At 45.2% G+C, this 20,153-nt stretch overlaps 2 protein-coding genes and 1 long non-coding RNA gene across 3 annotated transcripts; 2 read left to right on the plus strand and 1 right to left on the minus strand.

Moving 5' to 3' along the window:
- The first annotated feature begins 2,949 nt into the window (after positions 1-2,949).
- Positions 2,950-8,441, plus strand: opn4.1 (opsin 4.1). Its single transcript, XM_047368012.1, has one exon. The coding sequence runs from the start codon at positions 4,957-4,959 to the stop codon at positions 6,364-6,366; it is 1,410 nt and encodes a 469-aa protein (XP_047223968.1). The 5' UTR covers positions 2,950-4,956; the 3' UTR covers positions 6,367-8,441.
- A 4,142-nt stretch (positions 8,442-12,583) lies between these two features.
- Positions 12,584-20,136, minus strand: LOC124869852. Its single transcript, XR_007038671.1, has 3 exons — positions 19,956-20,136; positions 17,313-17,649; positions 12,584-12,629 (listed from the first exon to the last, which is right to left on the minus strand). It is a non-coding gene; the product is annotated as an uncharacterized LOC124869852 (long non-coding RNA).
- On the plus strand, positions 12,640-15,629 carry ccr9a (chemokine (C-C motif) receptor 9a). The gene is made up of 3 exons (XM_047368014.1): positions 12,640-12,953; positions 13,441-13,518; positions 13,609-15,629. Exons 1-3 carry the CDS (start codon positions 12,951-12,953, stop codon positions 14,692-14,694), a joined length of 1,167 nt encoding a protein of 388 aa, XP_047223970.1. The 5' UTR covers positions 12,640-12,950; the 3' UTR covers positions 14,695-15,629.
- Positions 20,137-20,153: the final 17 nt, after the last annotated feature.

A 20,153-nucleotide genomic window follows, 5' to 3' on the forward strand; every position in this document is an offset into this window, starting at 1 on the left:
AGGTCTGAATGGGGATTTTATGAGACAAAAGAGGGCCAAAAGAGCCAGAACGGTTTCATATGCAAGCTTGGCAAACGGGGAAGGATGCTTCTGCTTCAAGGACGAGAGTGATACAGAGGACAGTAATGATGTTAACATGATCTAGACCAGCGGTGTCCAGCTCCAGTCCTCAATGGACGGTGTCCTGCAGGTTTTAATCTTTCCCTGGTTCAACACACCTGAATCAAACGATGGTCCATTAGCAGGCCTCTGCAGAACTTTATGGCACGCTGAGGGGGTATTTGGACCGTTTGCATCACATCTAACACCGGCCCTCTTGAGGACTGGTGCTGGACAACCATGATCTCTAACATGTCACATGACCTAACCAGTGGCAACCATCGCAGTGAAGATAAGATGACTGGAGGTGACATTTATTACTGACACAAGCTGTAGAGTAAAATTACTGAACGAAGAACAATTTACACATCTTTGGAAGAAAGGAGGAGACAGTGGCTTAAGCAAAGCAGGCGGGTTTCTGTTTGAAGACTGTGATAAACCAGGGGTGACTGCGCAGCAAATTCATCTCTGGGCAGTCTGAGACCCTCTGTTGGCTGGATTTACAGACCCTCTGACCTCTGGAGTCACAGAACCTCTGCTGGCAGGAGTCGGAGACCCTCTGACCCCTGGAGTCGGAGACCCTCTGACCCCTGGAGTCGGAGACCCTCTGACCCTTGGAGTCGGAGACCCTCTGACCCTTGGAGTCAGAGACCCTCTGACCCTTGGAGTCAGAGGCCCTCTGACCCTTGGAGTCGGAGACCCTCTGACCCCTGGAGTCAGAGACCCTCTGACCCTTGGAGTCAGAGACCCTCTGACCCTTGGAGTCAGAGGCCCTCTGACCCTTGGAGTCGGAGACCCTCTGACCCCTGGAGTCGGAGGGTATGTACTGAGAGGGTGGGAGGAGCTCATCGCAACGGAGGAAGAGTGGTCGTCCCTCCATAGTCATACAGCTTTTACATCTAGCAGTTTCATGAAGCCCATCCAGGAAATGGGGTGAAGGAGTTAGCGTGCAGCTAAATGTGATGGCCGTTTCCTTTAAGGACATTCCTGCTGTAGGTCCTTTACATCCATAGGAAAATCACAGACAAGCCATGGAGAAGGAAGTAAGATGTTCCTGATCCAGGTGGCTGCTTAGTCCAAATAGATAGAAGCCATGGAGTGATCCACATCACGTGTGACCATCGAGAGTCTCAGGCAGACTTACAGTCACCAAGGAATTCCTGAAATAGCTGTAGCTGTTTCACCACTGAGGCATTTCACCAAACAGGAGAAAAACAAACAGCAAGACTTTTATCTCCCATCCAAAAGTTTGGAAGAAGAGGCTTTGCTCTTTACAAGGAACTTCATCCCAGGTCCATCATGGATACCTGGATAACCGTTAGCAAAGACTGGCCCCGTTTCATTCCAGGTCATGCTGGGAAATGGACAAGTGGTGAGAAGACACAGACTGGAGCGACTGGTACCTCACTGGCAGCAGAGGAACCAGACGTGAGGAGATTCCAGAATGGCTCCTGCTTAGTTAAAGGACTATAGTTAGCAGTGAGCTCCCCAGGAAGCTCACAGGGAGGAGGTGGTCCGCTTGAAACCTGAAGTAGATGCAAACAAAGTAAGGATTTCATTTGTCTGCTTTATAAAAGAGTAAGAAATGTGAAATACTGGTTATGTTAGGAGTTAAAAGCTGCAGGAGTTCACAAATGTCTAATTTATTGCTAGAACAGGATATTAGTAAGCTAGTATTATCAGGGGGGTTGAAGTGCTTTATATAGGAAGCCTACAGGGGGCGCTAGTGCTGTTCATGGATTTTTGGTCCATTACCTGTTTTCAACGGAGAGTTTAATTAGTTTATGATGAAAAATATAATGAAAACTGAACCGTGGGTATTTTTTGGACTTATGCTGGGATCTGATTCATCTTCAGAGTCAAAACAGGAGAACTGAGCATGCGCAGCAACAGATTCAATACGTTGTGTTCACTGACCTGTAGGTATGGGAAAATTCACAGAAAAACACTAAAATATAAATACAGTGAAAACTTAGTTTGTAGATGTTTCTTTATTTTTTACAATTGAGTCACCTGGAGCACCTGGGACTCCTGAAATACCTGAGATACCTGAAATCGTTCTTCTATGCCTCCAACTGACAGTTTAATCTCAGGCTTTGATGGTTCTAGATTCTGCAGACCGTAGGTCCAAACAGGAGACCTTTCTGCAGAGCAGGGCAGTTAAGAACCGTGCTCACAGCTGGTTCTGTTCTTGGTGGCTTGAATTCTGTCGCTTGTTCACATGAGGAACCACTGAGAACCTCTACCTCAGTGAAGGATGAGTGTGTGATGGTTTCAGTTGAAGGTCCTCAGACTCAGGTGTATTTATGCTTCATTATGCAAAAAGAAATCACATTTAAAAGTATTTATAGGGTTGAATAAAATCATGTGTTCACTACAGAAGTTCTGGAGTTCTTCTTGAATCTCTGCTCAAACTGAAGCAGTTTAGTGCCTCAATGGTCTGTGTGGGATTTATAAATAGGACAATGAATAATTGTCAGAAATAGTAGATGAGACTGAATTATTTTGTTGCAGCAACTGAAAGATCTTGTGTCCGTGTATTTCAATTAGCCTCACAGCTTGTCTGAGCGGTTCGGACAACACCGAGTAGAACCTGTTGCACGTCATGTGTTTCAGTACCCAGAACTTTACCACAGAAACTCTGCTGCCGTCAGCGAGGCCTCCTTGCTTCACCCCTCTGCGTTGGCAGTTTTGGTTCCACCTTCTGCGAGATGTTGGGTCAACAGTGGCGTATGAATGGACTCTGGGTCCGTATCTCTTCTCATCATCTTAATCTGATGCTTTGAAACACGGCTGCTCTGTGACATATTGGGAGGCAACTTTCTGACCCACATGCAGAACCACGAGCAGACAACCAAAACAGTTTGTAACTTGTCTATTTAATACGCTGGGGCGAGTCCGGGATTGGTACTGGTCGGGGCTGGAACCTGGAGCTCTGTGAAGGACAGTCAGGATTAGCAAGGGAAGATGAGGAGTTGTGCAGATCATTGACTGTGTGGAGGAAAAGGAGAGGGCTTACGGTGCTGGTCAGAGAGAAAGGCTGTGAGGTACGGTCGTCGATGCAGAGGTTTGTTCTGGGAAGGTTTACTCCGGGGGCCCAAGTCGGTAAGTCCGTGGGCAGCGTCGGAGAGCGAGCGGGCTGGCGAGCACAACTTGTCCGAGAAGGGGAGTCCGTGGGAAGCGATCAGGGCGTCGGGCACAGGCAGGAGCTTCAGAGTGAACTGCAGGGCTTGGTTTGTTCGGTTGGTTATGTTCTTTGAAGAATGAAGATGGTCTCCAGAATGCAGACAGCTTACAGGACCTGGGGTTTGCAGCAGAGGTAAACTTAGGACAGACTGAACAGAGCTTAACTGGTCACTAGACAGGTTTCTCAAAACGAATGACGTGGAGGCTTGAGGTTACCTCTCATGTGGGATCATCAGGGGATGAATGCATGTCCTGCAGCTCCTTATAAGCGCCTCCGTCTGGATTTCTCCCAGATGTGCTGCATTAAGCACATCACCGCTCATAAGTGACTCTACTCATGACAGACAGACTCAGACAAACACATAACAAATCCCACAATGTGACACTGAGCACCAGGTTCAGCCTCCAACGGTCAGGAGACATTAAAGAGCTCAGTTTCATCTGCCAAAATAATTATAAAAAAAAAAAAGAATAGTTTCATGATTTCATTGGTTTTCAGATCTTTTGGAGCCAAAATCAATTTTGACCAATACATCTGATTCAGTCCTAAATGTGTCAATTCCCTCTAGGCACAGTTTGGGTCATCAGGTCCTCCTCCATTCCCCTGGAGAAAAGGTCCATGTTGCTCTCTGATCCATCAGCTGATCGACTGATTGATGTTCTGATGGGATGGAAAGCTCCTCAGGCGGATGGACTCCTGCTGTGTGGACGTTTTGATGGAGAAGCTGCAGAAATCCCACCATCTGCCAACTCTTTCAAAACATCTGTCCAAACCAGTCCCTCTAACCAGAGTCCAACCCTGGGTCGAGTTTTACAAGTCCCATCCTTTCCTGTGATTCTTGGGAATTCTGCTAAATATAAATAAGTATTGATATTTTATCAGTCAATCTTATGGATCCCATAAGATCCAGAGCCAGGTCATCTCAGTGTCTCTCTGCTTCTGTCAGGTCCAGACCTGCAGACCTTCATATCAGAGATCTGTTTTAACTCTCAAAGGTTCCTCCTGTGGGTCTAATGGGTCTGGTACCAACAGCTGAGAAGCTGTTAAATCTAAACTTGTTCAATGGAAGAACGAAGCAGGGTTCAGGACATTTGGTTAGTTTGTTTCAGAGTATGTGACCTCTTTGTCAGCAGCGCCAGGGGTTCTAACATCATTAGTGCCAAAGTAACCCTCGTTAAAGGGAAATAATTAGGTTACCTCGGCTCCAGATGTTAATTTAGCCTCTGAGCGTTATTGGATCGCTCCATGGTCCACTCAAATATCCCCTGTCATCAATCGATCAGTCTGACATAAAGAGCTGCAGCACGGTGACGGCTGACAGATCAGAGGAAAGATCCACGCTGAATCCTGCAGATATCCAGCCACAGAGAACCGAGGGACACTGAACTGGCATCCCACAGGGCTCCAGACAGCCTCCATCAACAGCCTCGACACCAAGCTGCCAGAAACATCATCCAGACAAAATCATCCAGATATCAAACCAGAACCCAACCTGGAATCACACCAACATCCAGCAGGAGTTCAGACAGCATCCAGTCAGGATCCTACAAAGTGTTTCAGAATCTGTCATATATCCAACTAAATTGGCGTACAGAAATCCAGTCAACCTCTGACCAACAGACCCGTCAGTACCCATCCGCCCAGTGAGAAGTTGCCTCCACAGGAGTGGGATGGCATCTGACTGCCCCCTGGCGAAAAACTGCTCAGGTCACCAGAAACGTATTGGGATGCTGAATGTTTTCCACCTCCCTGGTCCCATCCCAACTCACAGCGTTCTTCTGCAGCCTCGCCTGTTCCCAACCGTGGACGTTCCTGTGCATGCCCATTACATCATCGGTTCTGTGATACTGTTGGTGGGAGTGACAGGAATGCTGGGAAATGCTCTGGTCATCTACGTGTTCTGTCGCAGTGAGACGCTGCAGTCACCCAGCAACCTCCTGGTGGTCAACCTGGCGGTGGCCGACTTCCTGATGTCAGTGACGCAATCTCCGGTCTTCTTTGTGGCCAGCCTGCATCGCCGCTGGGTGTTCGGGGAGTTTGCCTGCGAGCTGTACGCCTTCTGCGGTGCTCTGTTCGGCATCTCCTCCATGATGACACTCACAGCCATCTCACTGGACCGCTGCCTGGCCATCACGCGGCCGCTAGCTTTGCTGGGCGGAGTCAGTCGGCAGAGGCTCTGTCTGGTGATTGTGGGGGTGTGGGTGTACTCGCTGGGCTGGAGTCTGCCACCGTTCTTTGGGTGGAGTGCCTACATCCCTGAGGGACTGCAGACATCCTGCAGCTGGGACTATATGAGCTTCACAGTCACGGTGCGCACCTACACTCTCCTGCTTTTTGTCTTTGTCTTCTTCATCCCCCTCGCTGTCATCGCCATCTGCTACTTGTCCATCTTCAGGGCGGTGCGGCAGGCGGCTCAGGAAGTGGAGAAGCTAAACTGTGGAGAGACCAACAAGGCGTATGAGCGCCTGCGCAGCGAGTGGCGGATGGCCAGAGTGGCTCTGGGAGTGATTCTGCTCTTCATCGTGTCTTGGTCCCCTTACGCTGCCGTTGCTTTGACTGCCACCGCTGGCTATGCCCACCTGCTCACTCCTTACATGAACTCGGTACCTGCAATCATCGCCAAGGCCTCTGCCATCCACAACCCCATCATCTATGCCATCACACACCCAAAGTACCGTGCTGCTATTGGCCGCCACTTCCCGCTCCTGCGTGCTGTGCTTCGACTGCAGGACAAGGACCTTCACACCTCTCTCAGCTCCAGCAGTGCCTCATCTCGCCGCGCCACGCTAAGCAGCTCGCCAGGGGTCCGGTTGGGTTCTGGTGTCCAGGTCAACGGACGGTGGAGTAAGAGCCGGTTGTCCTCAGCTTCCGACAGCGACTCCTGCTGGACAGAGAGCGAAGCTGATGGCTCCAGTGCTGGATCAACAGCCATCAACCGGCGGCTGTCCTCTGAGGTGACCGTGGAGCAGTCTGACCCCGCCCGCAGGAACCTGCTGACTGGGTCGACCAGACTGACAGAAAGCGACTCACCTGAAGGGGGTGCTACAACGGAGGCGAAACCTCTGCTGGTTCCTCTATGATGGCACTACCCTTTAAAGCCTTTTTTTAATTTTTAATTTTTTTTAATTAATTTCCATAACCATAACATATAAAACATTTGTCTACCAGGGGTATAACAGCTGAGTACAGAATCAAATGATCAAGCACAGAAAAGAAAGTAAACTGATCAGTGTATAGGTTACTTACAGAAATTCACATTAGGTTTATCTAGAATCGAGAAGTACTTCAATTGTGGTGTAGTATGAATGGAGCTCCTTGTTGAAGTGGTATATGTTTGGTTTGGAGTTTGTCAGTTTCTTCTTGTGAATGAGGAATTTTCCTGTAGAAGTTGCGTGAAGTAGATCAAATCTTGATCCATGTCCTTATCATCAAAACATAGTATAATGTATTTTTCTGTACGTTGAATTGTTTGTCCAGTTTTCAGTTGTTGTACCTCTACCCAGAACGTCATTGCATGAGTACATTGATAAAATAAATGAGAAATTGTCTCCATATGTTGTTCACAGAATGTACAAGAGTAGTCAATATTAAGTTTAAATTTTTCCAGTGAATATATATTATGAATTCTATATGTAACCTCCTTAACTTTATTAGTTATGCAACATTTCTCTCCATTTAACCAAATTTGCTTCCAGTTAATTTCCCCAAATACAGAAGACCAAAAAAATCTACCAAGAGGTAAAGTAACCTTCTGTAAACATGTTCTTATTGGTTTGTTGGATCAAACCTTTTTACTGACCTCTACGTTACCAAGCCATTATAAGGTTTCTAAGTTTATCTCCAGCTAAAACAACAGGTTTGGTTCCTTTAAATAGCTGTTTCAAAGTGTTGGGTAGCGCATCAAAAACTACAGCGTACTCTTTAGCTGTTGTGGGTATATTAAATCTGGTCAGAAATTCAGTGTATGACAAAAACGTTCCATTATCATTTAAGAGTTGTTGGACAAGCGCAATTCCATTACCCATCCAGTTTTTATAGTAAAGTGACTTGTTCTTATACAAAATATTCCCATTGTTCCAAATGTAATAAGTAGTTGGTGAGAAGTTATGCTTGTAAGCGAGTTTCCAAGCAAGGAGAGCTTGTTGGTGAAACCTGGATAACTTAACAGGTAACTTTTCAGTTTTATAATCACATTTTCATAAGAATTGGAGTCCACCCTCCTGATTAAAAATATAGTTGGGGAAAATATTCCAAAACCATATCAATCCCTTTTAAGTAGGTTGGTTAACCATTTAATTTTAAAGGAATTATTTTGCATTTCAAATTTCTGAACATCTAATCCACCAAAAAATTTGTCATTGCAAAGAATATCTCTTTTTAAGTAATGACATTTATGTTTCCATATAAAGTCAAATAGAATTTTATCTAACTTTTTGCACACTTCCCATGGCATTTCTAATGATAAGGATGTATATACAGATCTGGAGATTCCCTCAGCTTTGGACAGTAGTATTCTACCATTTAATGACAGGTCTCTCATCAGCCACATGTTCAATTTAGTTATTTGTTCTATAATGGGGTCAAAATTTGAAGTGCTACGTAAATCTTCTTTTTCTTCAATAATCACTCCTAAGTTAGTACATTTTTGATGCCATTAACTTCAGTCAGAATGGAATCTTTAAGTGGGAATAAAACAGACTTCTTAATGTTCATTTTTAAGCCGGACACTGCGGAGAATTTTTGGATACAATCAATAGCATTACTCAACTCATGTACATTAGAAATAAATATAGTTGTATCATCAGCCAGCTGTGATTATTTGAAGTGTCTGTCACAGTGGCGCTGGAATAGGGGGGGGGCAGGGGGCCATTGGCCCCTCACTTTATGGCCCTGGCAGGCCGTGATCTGGTCCCAACAAAAATTTACGTGGGCTTGACCCGATTGCGCTGAGAGGCTGTGACGGATCTCTCGCTGTCTAGAGACAGAGTCACAAACAAACGTTTGTGTCTCTTGAAACCTGACAGCGTCCGCAGAAACACGCGCAGCGTGATTATAAATACATCCGCAACGAAATGAGAAACGCAAAAAACACACCTGTCCAGTTGCCAACATTTTATTGTATCCAAGATTATAATAAAAATAAAGTTTGTTATTATCAATAATAAAACCTGATTATGTGTCTGACAATATTTCTATGCTGCTGGCAGAGATTGGAGCAGTCTGATCCAGGGTCCCACTGACTGCTTCTCATCAGGAAAATCTGTCACCTGGAGGAAAAACTGCATTTTTCTTCTCTGTTACAGAATAAAGTAGAAGTTGAGGAAAAGGCAACAGGCAGAACCTCCTGACCCTGTTACTGCTAAGAACAAATCAGTTCTTTATCAAATCTTATTAGTTGCTCATTCAGTAAATCTGGTGCAGCTCGTTTCTTCTTTTTTTAAAGATATTTCTTCAGCACTAGTGCCCTTTTTTATTTCTTTTTTGACAGTAGGCAGACAGAAAAGAGGGGTAGAGAGAGGGGGAGACATTCAGAAAATGTCACTGCGTCCGGGACTCGAACCCGGGACTCAAACCCAGGACAGCCGCTTCGAGGACTGCGGCCTCTGCAGATGGTCGCGCGCTTTAACCCCTACACTATCAGCGCCGCACCCAGCTCATTTCTCTGTTGTCACAGAGTCTGCACGGCGAGTTGGCCCCAAACTCTGTAGGTGAGAGAGGGCACCCGACCCAACACGACCCAACCTCAGTCACAGTCAAACAGCCCACTCTGGGATCACTGACCCAACTACAAGTGGCTGTGGCTGACAGCCAATGAAAAGGAGTTTGGAAGATGACATCAGCTGCAAGCTGATTGGTTTTCATTGAAAAACTTTATTTCTAACCAGGATCATAACGTGATATCAGCAACAACACACATTCAGACTCAAATACAGAAGATAAAAACATACATGTCCAACATAAAGATAACGAGACAATTCTCAATGATTATCTATACGACCCGGTCCAAACATGACGTTGCCGTCTGTTCAGGCAGAAATAACATTTATAGATTAAAGCCCGCATTAACAGTCATTCTAGAACCCACAAACATCAGAACCTAAGAGAAATGATCCAAACTCAGAGTAGAACCAAGAATACAGTCAACACTATCAGAACCGTCTTCTCCTGTGGAATAAACTATTTTTAAAATTTCAGCTCAGAAATTTTACTTGGCTGAAGATCTTCCATCAGCGCCACCTACTGGTCTGTTTGTTCCTTCAACCTGTCACCCTCAGTTGGTTTTAGTTGGTCCTGATAGCAGGTCCAGTTGATCAGTCAGTGGAACCAGTCTGTTGGTGGGAAGTCCAGCCAGCTTGAGGATGTTTCCATGTTTAACAAGAAATGTGAGAACAGGTTGTTGAGAACCTGAGTGTTTCTTTTAATGTGAAGAAGATGCCCCCTTAAACCATCTGATCCTGGAGATTTGTCCAATGTTGTTTCATTCCTTGTTTCATGTCCTAATATTAATATAAAACACGATCGGTTCAGAATGATGATAAACCGTTCATCCATTGGAATATTATTACTGTGCTGCTGATCATCTTAGTTTTTAACCACGAATGTTCCCTGCAATCTAGACATGCCCTCACAATTCAACCCTAACCCTGAACAACACCACGGCTGCTGTGTGACCTTTGACCTTAGTGGTCTCAGAACTCTGTCTGTGCATTTGCAGAACCAGCCACTGCCAGGAGGAGGTGGTGGCCATGACAACCAGTCTCTGGTGGCAGCAGCAGAAGAACAGGCTGTTTTTTTCCTCTGGGGGCAGGAAGTGTGTGTGAGACGCAGCATCGCGTGCCAGCGCTGTTCACCCTGAGCAGCCTTGCATGACAAGCTGCGACCGCAGACTGACACACGGTGGTAGCTGAGCACGAGAGAACACAGTGTTCCAGAGTCTGACCCGGTAAACAATAAGTGATCGATAATCAGAACAGTTCGGATGGACCAGAGTCCAAAACTCAGCTTGACTTTGCTCAGATAAAAACAAACCCAGTAAAAAAGAATGTAACCGGGTCAGACATGACTTTAAATGTAGCATGGCTGTTGGTCTTTCTGAGTATTTCAGAACCTGCTGATCTTCTGAGATTTTCACCCAGAACAGAGAATAGTCTGAAGAAGAGAACATATCCAGAGAGCAGCAGCTGATAGGAGGAAAATGTCTTGTTGAGGTCAGAGGAGAATGGGCCGACTGGTTCCAGATGACCACTGGTTCCAATCAAGGTCTGCAGAACACCATCTCTGAACACACACCATGTGGAACCTCAGATGTTCTACAGCAGCAGAAGACCACACCAGGTACCACCCCTGTCAGCTGGAACAGGAAACTGAGACTAAACCACACAGACTCACCAGAACCGGACCAGAACAGGTTGGAAAAATGTTTCCTGATTCAAAGAGTCTGGATTTCAGCTGCACCATTCAGATGGTCGGGTCAGAACTCGGTGTAAACAACATGAAAGCATGGTTTCAACCTGCCTTGTATTAGCGGTTCAGGCTGGTGGTGGCAACATGGGATGGGGGATATTATCTTGGCCCACTTTGGGCCCATCAGAACCAACTGTGCATCATTTAACCATCGCACCCTTTTTGAGAATTGTTGCTGACCATCTCCATCTCTGATTGACCAAAGTGGAACCATCTTCTGGTGGTTCCTTCCAGCAGGATAATGCTCCATGTCTCAAAGCTCAGGTCATCTCAGACCGGTTTCCTGAACATGACACTGAACTCCAATGGTCTTCACTGCCTGCAGGTCTCAGTCCAACAGAACATCTTTGGATGTGTGGAACAGAAGGTTCTGATCATGGATGCTCAGCTGACAACAACTGAGTGATGTCATCATGTCTACATGGACCAGAATAACTGAGGAACGAAGAATTTGGGTAGTTCTGAAGAAAAGGAGATCCATATATATAAATGTGTGTGTGTGTTGAACAGGAAATGGAGGTGAAGCAGAGAACATCATGTTCAGACCACAGACACCTCAGTACTACAGATGAGGCACTTCGATACTACAACAGAAAAAAACAAAAGGCCCAGGTGGGGGTGACAGTTGTGTTGTCACGGTAACCACTACAAACAGCAGCTGATTGGCTGGTCAGCAAGAAGGAACAGTTTATTTTACCATTTTCCAAGTTTGTGCAACTGAAGCAAAACACAAAGAGTTCAATTACTCTGCAGCAGCTGATCAACACACACACCAGTCCAGTTCCCAGTTCAGCTCCACACTTTAAAACTGCATCAGTTCATGTTCATAGTTCTAGGAAGTATTTTGAACCACATTCAGAGTCCCAACATGAGCTGCTTCTCCTTTATTTCTATGAGATCTTAGAAAACATGCAGGTGATGGTTTCATGTATCAGGTAGCATAGTGATGATGTCATCGCTTTGCCACCTCCCACCTGGAACCTGTCTTTGTTCACCTAAACCGGGCCTTTCTTTGGCTCTAGTCCCAACGAGCTGCTCTCAGACACATGTTCCAGGGTGACTCGTCAGACAGCACAACAAGTCTGAGCCGTGACGAAGGGTTCAGCCATCTACGAGGTCGGTTTGATGAACTCCTGAGTCTGTTCCAACAGACATCACTCAGGTGAGTCACACGCCTGTGCTGACAGTTCAGCAAAGATGGGCATTTCAGTACCTCATGACAACTGTCAAGCATGGTGGTGGAGGGCTGATGCTTTGGGCTTGTTTCACATAAACAAAAATAAGGAAAAGAATCAAGGTCTTGCAATGGTCTAGTCAAAGTCCAGACCCGAACCTAACTGGCATGCTGTGGTAGGAGCTTCAGAGAGCTGAGCAGAACCAAAGCAAAGAAGAGTGGATAGAACCTCTCCACAGCAGCAGGAACCACTGCTAAAAGGTTCTGGAAGCTGATGGATCAAGGATTGGACTCAGTCTCTGTTATGTCTGTGTCTCTAAAAGCTGTTTGCTGTTCTTGTCAGGTTCAAACAACCTAAAATACTTATGACATCACAAAAAGAAGAGAAAGACAAAGACTTAGTTATTAACTTGCAGCGAGGAGAACGGACAGAGATGTGCTTCAGTTACAAATCTCCAACCGCTCTGAAAACCATCTGTCCGTTCCTCTCTTTATTATCTTTGGGGTCCCTAATTATAAAGAACGTTACTCTCTAAGGATGGGAAAAACATCTGCATCTTAAACAGGTCATAAACACCATTATCTTTTAACAACACAGTCTCATCATCTTAAGATCAGTGTCTTCTGTTCATCACAATCAGCCTTCATCTTTATGACCTCCTCAACTGTGACTTCTTCCTTCTCAACTCCACCTTTGATCCTTGCCTGCAGACAAATTCATCACATCCTTTACTCACACAAACATCATGAAAGGTTATAAAGATCAAATAGTAAAGTTAAAGAAAAGGAAAATATATAAGATAAATCTATATACAATTCTTCCAACAGCTCTGTTGTCAGTTTCTGCCTCTCTGATGTGTGATGCGATGTTTTTGGCGGCAGGTTTGTGGATCTGGAGCTCCTCCCCCGACAGCTTGCGTGAGTTCTGACGTTGCTTCTTCCTCTTATTCGTCATTTTGTGGTTTAACGGACCAAAAGTGAGAAGAGTAACAACCAGCCAGACGCTGCAGAGACGAGGAGCCGCCGATGGTGAGTCCACAACTGCCTGTCTGGGTCCTTCTGTTCAGATACTGTTTAAGTAGAACTGTGAGGATTTACAGAACACCTGTACACAGGTGTACCAAGGATTCACTTATTAGAGTATCAGAACGTATAAATCGGTTCTGTGAGGTTTCTGAGGTTTTTCCTCCACAAACCAAGAAATGAGTGAGTTTGAATCCTGATGCAAAATGAATAAGTTGAAAGGTTTTTAAGGTGAACATGAAGTACTTCTGCTTAACTGCAGGAGAATCATCATGGCTCATTCAGCCTAGTTTAGATTGCTCAAGGGTTACCTGTAATAAATAGCTGATAAAGTTTAAATTCAGACAGAAACTTTGATGAATTCTGTTTCTTACTGAACTGATCAATATTTAGAGACATTTTCAATCAGTGTCAGGCTTTTATTTTTGAAAGAGTTAGAGCAGGAAATGACGCAATTTAGACAGACATCAGTAAACATGTCTGTGTTTTCCAGTTACATGACCTCATCACCATCAACATGAGCATCAACATGACCTCCATGGATGACATCATCACAGCTATGACGACAGAGGTAAATAATCGATCCAGCTACTAATAATTATGCAGCAGGTTTGATCAGGTAACATCAGGTGTTTTCAGGTGTGTCTTTTTCCCCTGGTAGGACCCATCTTACTTCAGTCTATCAACCACCCCAGAAGAAGAGTACTATGAAGACTATGATCTAAACGTCACAGACCTGATGTGCAACCGGCAGTCGGTGCGGGACTTCAGAAGTCAGTATGAGCCACCGTTCTTCTGGATAATCACTCTTGTGGGTGGAGCTGGGAACCTGGCCGTGGTATGGATCTATCTGAGCTTCCGTAAGCGGCTGAAGACAATGACTGATGTGTACCTGCTGAACCTGTCGGTGGCCGACCTCTTGTTCCTGGTCACGCTGCCGTTATGGGCAGCTGAGGCATCACACGGCTGGCTCTTTGACCTCACCATGTGTAAGATAAACTCCGCCCTCTACAAGGTGAATCTGTTCAGCAGCATACTACTTCTCACCTGCATCAGCGTGGACCGCTACATCGTCATTGTGCAGACCACCAAGGCACAAAACTCGCAGATGGAGCGCCGCCGCTACAGCCGACTCGTGTGTGCTGGGGTTTGGTTGCTGGCGCTGCTGCTCGCCATGCCTGAGCTGTACTTTGCTGACCTTGCCAAAGCAGGCTCCAAATCTTACTGCAGGATGGTTTACCCATCCAACCTAGGAAACCGCACCAAAATCTTGGTACTGTCACTGCAGGTGAGCATGGGTTTCTTCGTACCCTTCATTGTCATGACCTTCTGCTACAGCATCATCATCGCCAAGCTGCTCAAGACTCGTAACTTTGAGAAGCACAAAGCCATGCGAGTGATCCTGGCCGTGGTGGTGGTGTTCATTGTGTCGCAGCTGCCCTACAATAGCATGCTGGTGATGGAGGCCACGCAGGCATCCAACATGACCGTGACAGACTGCCAGAAGGTGAAGGCCATAGACATGGCGGGGCAGGTGCTGAAGAGTCTAGCCTACATGCATGCCTCTCTCAACCCCTTCCTCTACGTGTTTGTTGGTGTTCGCTTCCGCCGTGACATAAAGCGGCTGCTGCGCTGCTGCCTGCCGCAGCCAACCAAGACTCCTCTGGGAAAGACCAGGAGTCCTCTGAGCTCCACCAGGATCTCAGTGATGTCAGACAGCGACACCTCCCAGGCCCTGTCGCTGTAGAGGCAGCTATGCAACATTCTGTTTGTGTTGCAGCAGCCTCAATATCACAAGATGAGTGACAACAGGAAGAGTGGCCAATTTCACCCAGCTTCAAGAAGGCTTCATTAAGATGCATGCTGCTGCTTAACTTCTCTGTCAGCTGTGACTCTGCAGTCACAAGATCTTCAAACAAACAAGTTCACAACAAGAAGAACTACAATGATCCCCTTAAAATCCATCAGTTAAACCCTTAAATCATTCAGGGGATTTGTTTAGGTTGCTTCAACAGAATGAAATCTGCTCAGATCTTTGATTGGTCTTCTTGTGCAGAGGAGAAGAAAGTCCAGAATCATGTGTTTGTTCCTGTTCTTAGCAAGGTGGGATCTGACCAAGTGTTCAGTTAGTAAAGCTTGTTGAAACACGGAAAGGCTGGATTTGATCCCGAATTGGTTCGGTTCATGTCTGCCGTCAAGGACTTGTTCCCTTTGTGATCTACCTGCTTCACCTGGAAGGTTTTGGTTTTCTGTCCAAACAGACTCCAAGTATAATCATCACATTCAGAACATTCCAGGAAGTTCTCAGGACTTTATGAGGACTTTTTCAGGACTCATCCCTGTGTTTGGGTTTTTCTCATGAGGTTTCTGGGTATTTGGGGGACTTTATCAGGACTTTTCTGTACTGTGAATCTTTTTTACATGAGAATTTGGAGCTGCTGTTTAGGTGATTGTCTGTCATGTGACCTAATGTGTTTGGGGTCAAATGTGTGTTTTCTCTGATATAAATATGAATTTTGTCTTTTTCTTCTCTGTGACGTTAAACCCGCTCACCAGCGCTAACACATGCTAACAGAGGCTAGCAGAGCCCGGTTCTTTCCTGCTGTACAGAACCTGCTGTGAGTTTTCATGACTGTACATGTTTTTATGTTGGATCATTAAGAATAAACTGTTTAAAGTGTCTTCAGCGTTTGTGAGCGTGAACATCAGCAGGAAGCTGATGAAGCGCAGTCAGGCTGTTTGCTTCACATCCTTCCTCCCTTCATCCTGTTTGTGTTTTCGTGTTGAACTTTGCTCTGTGATCTCAAACATCAGATGTTGTATGGGAACTAAAGCTTCAACGACATCTGCAAAAAGAGGAAACTGCTCTTTAGCAGAAGTGACACCTGAACGTTCATCTCTCTCTGACGGGTTAGGGTTAGGGTCGCTGCCGACACAAACTGACAGAAGTCCTTTCTAAACTAAAAGGTTGCTTTGTTCTGTATTCTCCTCACAACGTTCTGCTTTAATAAAACAACACAGAGATGGGAATAACTGACTGGTTCACCTGCAGACAGGAAGTCTGTCTGTGCAGCACTGATTATTAACTGCGTGGTTAAACCGTCTGCTTCCTGTCTGTTCAGTTTAAAAACAGAACACGAAACACCATGAATGATTTGACCAAGTTACCAACTGAAATACACATCTGGACGATGCAGCGAGGCCAGGTTCTTCATATAAAACATTTCAGCAGGAAGACAATTTAACGTGCTTTACGTGATGAGAAAGGTTCATAGCAGCTTCTTGTTGACGGCAGGTGAAGAAATGTTGGACCACAGACTGAAATTAATGATGTTTCATAGATTAAACAGAACAAACAGGTTTAACTTTGATCTAGAAAACTCAGGGATTCAGCATCTCTACAGCTTTCTGGACGTTTGTTCCAGATCAGTGGAACAGAAGAACTGAATGCTGCTTCTCCATGTTTGGTTCTGGTTCCGGTTCTGGTTCTGCAGAGTAGACTGGAACCAGAAGACCTGAGTGGTTTAGAAGGTTCATACAACAGCATTAGATCTTTAATGTATTTTGGTAGTAAGCCATTCAGACTAATAAACTAACAGATGTATTTTAGTCTCTTCTCTGAGGTCCAGGTAACCAGTGCTTTAGAACTGGGCTGATGTTCTCTACTCTCTAGGTTCTAGTGAGGACCAGGCAGCAGCGTTCTGGATCAGCTGCAGCTGTCTGATGGACCTTTTAGGCAGACCTGTGGAGAACCTGCAGTGGTCAGTTCCACTAAAGATAAACGCATGGATGAGTTTCTCCAGATCCTGCTGGACATTAGACCTTTAATCCTGGAGATGTTCTTCAGGTGATAGAAGGCTGACTTGGTGATTGTCTTTATGTGGTTCTGGAGGTTCAAGTCTTAGTCCATCACTAAACCCGATTTCAGGCCTGATCAGTGGTTTCTAGCTGTAGAAACTGAAGCTGTGTTCTGACTCTTAATCGCTTCTTCTTTGGTCCAAAAAATAAATCCTTCAGCTTTGTTTTTATTCAAGAACATTTTGATTCATCCACAAATTGATTTGTTCTGTGGATCGACCCGACGCTGGAATAGATTCATAGTCCCCTGGTGACGTTGTAATGTAAAGCTGTGTGTCATCTGCGTAGTTATAGAGACTTATCTAGTTTGTTTGCTATGATCTGGGCTGGGGGAGGATGTAGATGATAGGAGGGGTCCCAGGATGGAACCATGGGGAACCCCACATGTGATTTTTTTGTCAACTGTGATGTAAAGTTACATAGTAAAAATACTGCAGAATTAAAACACTTCACAGAACAAACATTGCAGAAGTACTGAAGGGAAAAAATACTGTATAATATACATACCGCAGATTAGAAGTGCTGAAGGGTAAATATACTGCAGATTATAAAAATATTGCGTGTTTATAAAAAAAACTGCTTATGGTGGACATGGGTGAAGTTACACGAACATGTGTAACTTGTGCTTTAAGTGGATTTTCATGGCTTTGGGACAGAAGACCCTAAGAAAGCTGCAGAGCATCATCTGCAGAGCAACACAGCCACTAAATGTGTTGGCTAGAAGGATCATTGAAGGTATGTGTGTTTTACAGAGGGAACTGGAAGGTGTAGAAGTTGTCCAGAAGTAGCAGCTGCAGACTCATGAAGGGTGGGGGGACATCATTTTGAGAAATTCATCTGAGTCCTGCAAATGAACCAAGAAGACCATGTTTTCCACCTGGTATCATGACGGTGAGTTTATTTTCAGATTAAAGACCTCTTTGTCTGAGAGAATGAGGAACCTGACCTCAGATCTGTGGTTTGATGTTTTCTGACGGTCATGTGTGGCTCATATGAGACAAAAACAAATGTGACAAAAAGAGAAGCGAGAAAAGCAAAAATACAACAACTCGATGTCAATTTGAGGACCAATCAGCATCAGGCTGCTGACCTGATGTCACCACAAGGGAAGCCAGGTTATGTTGTCCAAACCAGAAGACATTTGAGAAACGACTCCTTTGTATAATTGCTCAGGTTTTTGATTTGTCATGTGGAGCTGCTTCTCTGTGCTGGTTGGGTTCAGACGTATCAGCTGTTCTACTGGACCACTTTCATCAAGAACAAAACCTGGACTCGGTTCTCTGTTTCTCTGAGACACTGACCAACCCTGAGCTTTGCATATCTGACACTGAGATATGGATCTGTGGACCGATTCAACCGCCTCTTTGCTTTCAAACTGAGACGTCAATCTGTTGAAGCAGATGGGAAAGTTCTGCTGCTGCGTTGGTGCTCACCACTTCCTGCTTGTGTTTTCAGCACTTCCTGCTGAGATTGATCAGAGAGAATCTGAGAGTCTGATGGTAAATCTGAAGACCTGAAAGGCAGCCTGGGAGTTTCCAGTGTAGTGCTGAGCTGAGACCCAAACATGAGTGTTGATGTGGTGACATGAGAATGTTCTGGTGTTATTCAGAAGGACCGTCGTTTCCCAGGAACCCAGACAAACTGCAGCAGCAGTGAGTCATTGTAAGCAAGCATGAAGCTCGTTAGGTGAAAGGAGCTCGGCTAATCTCTGCAGCATTAATCACAAACATCTCCAGATATGACTGAGATGGATCACACCCTGAAGACTAGCAGAATTAACTGGAGCAGACCGAACAGAACCAGTCCGTTACAAACCAAATCATTGTCAAATAATAGATGTTAAAACTCTGCTATTGCTATGGAGTCAGCAGGCCTTCAGTGTTCCCAGATCCAGAACCAGAACCAAACGTTACTCTGCTCCTCAGCTCTGGAACCAAGTCCCTGAAAACCTGAGATGTTCAGAAACTGTGAGCTCCTTTACATCAGGATTGAAACATGTTTCCTGCAGCTGTGGATCATCTGACTGAGGACCTGATTTCCTGATGAAGGATTGAAGATGAGATCTTCATGCTTCTCAAATCTTACATGTTTTTCTTATTCTGTGTAAAACACTCTGGATCACTTTGTTTATGAATAAATCATCTTCCCTAGTCATAGTTTACTCACTGCTCACTTTACTCCAACTCCTCGGTTCAGTCCAAGTCCACAGTTTACTCCCAGTTCTCAATTCAGCTCAATGCATTTCATCTCCATTACTCAAACTCACAACAAATGTCATCTCAAGACGCGTTTACAGACCAACAGGTCCAATTTACAGACAGCAATATACTCAGTTCAGCAATCTAAACAGACTCCAAGTCAGCTACATCCAATACCAGTTGTTCCTAATTTGATCCAGGTTCAGTTATTTATTCAAATTGGATAAAAAGTTTTTCTATCTAAGGAAACCCAGCAGATTGCATCCAGTCAGTGACTTGCAGCATTCACTCCTCCTGGATGAGCATGTAGAGACAGTGGACAGTCACTGGCGTTGACTTTGTAGCAATCCCTCATACTGAGCATGCATGTAGCGACAGTGGAGAGGAAAAACTCCCTTTTTAACAGGAAGAAACCTCCAGCAGAACCAGAACCAGGCTCAGTGTGAGCGGCCATCTGTTCTTGAGAAGTATGTAAGGGCCTTGAGGCAGAGTCTCGCCACCCAGAGGATGCTAATTCAGGCCTGATCCAGACATCAAAACCACAGATGAAGAAGTAAATCCAGAGCTTCACATTTCAGCTCAGCTCCTTCTTTATCATGACCCCTCATATGGAAGTTCTGATCCATCTGCTCCCCTGCTGCTCCATCATTCAGGAATAAGACACAAGAAAAGGTTGTTTTCCAACAAAGCAGCCGTCCTGGTCTTCCCATTTGTGAGAAAATGAGTTCAGGAGGCTGGGAGATGAAGCCAGCTGAAACTCTACAGACCCTGAAACCAAAGAGCTACAGCAGCAGGAACACCACCAACCAAACAAACATTTGACTAGGAAGAAACAGGAGCAGATACATGTAGACATGAAAGTCTGGCAGAGAAGAGAAAACCAGGAGTAGTTGTCCTGAGGAAGGCAACGACTACAGCGTAATGATGGCCACTTTGTGACAGCAACACTCACAACCAAAAGATGTAACTGAAGAATCTGAGGAAGTGAACCTTTATGTCCATAAAGAGCCATGCTCCAGCAGATTTTCTGGATCTGTTCCAGCAGATTTTCTGGATCTGCTCCAGCAGGTTTTCAATATATTTTCAGCGTGTGGTCAGAGGGTTCTGAGCACGTGCAGCTCAGGTGGCCTATTTCACGGCTCTTCCTGAC

This window comes from Girardinichthys multiradiatus, chromosome 6, assembly GCF_021462225.1.
Source record: "Girardinichthys multiradiatus isolate DD_20200921_A chromosome 6, DD_fGirMul_XY1, whole genome shotgun sequence".
Taxonomy (NCBI): Eukaryota; Metazoa; Chordata; class Actinopteri; order Cyprinodontiformes; family Goodeidae; genus Girardinichthys; species Girardinichthys multiradiatus.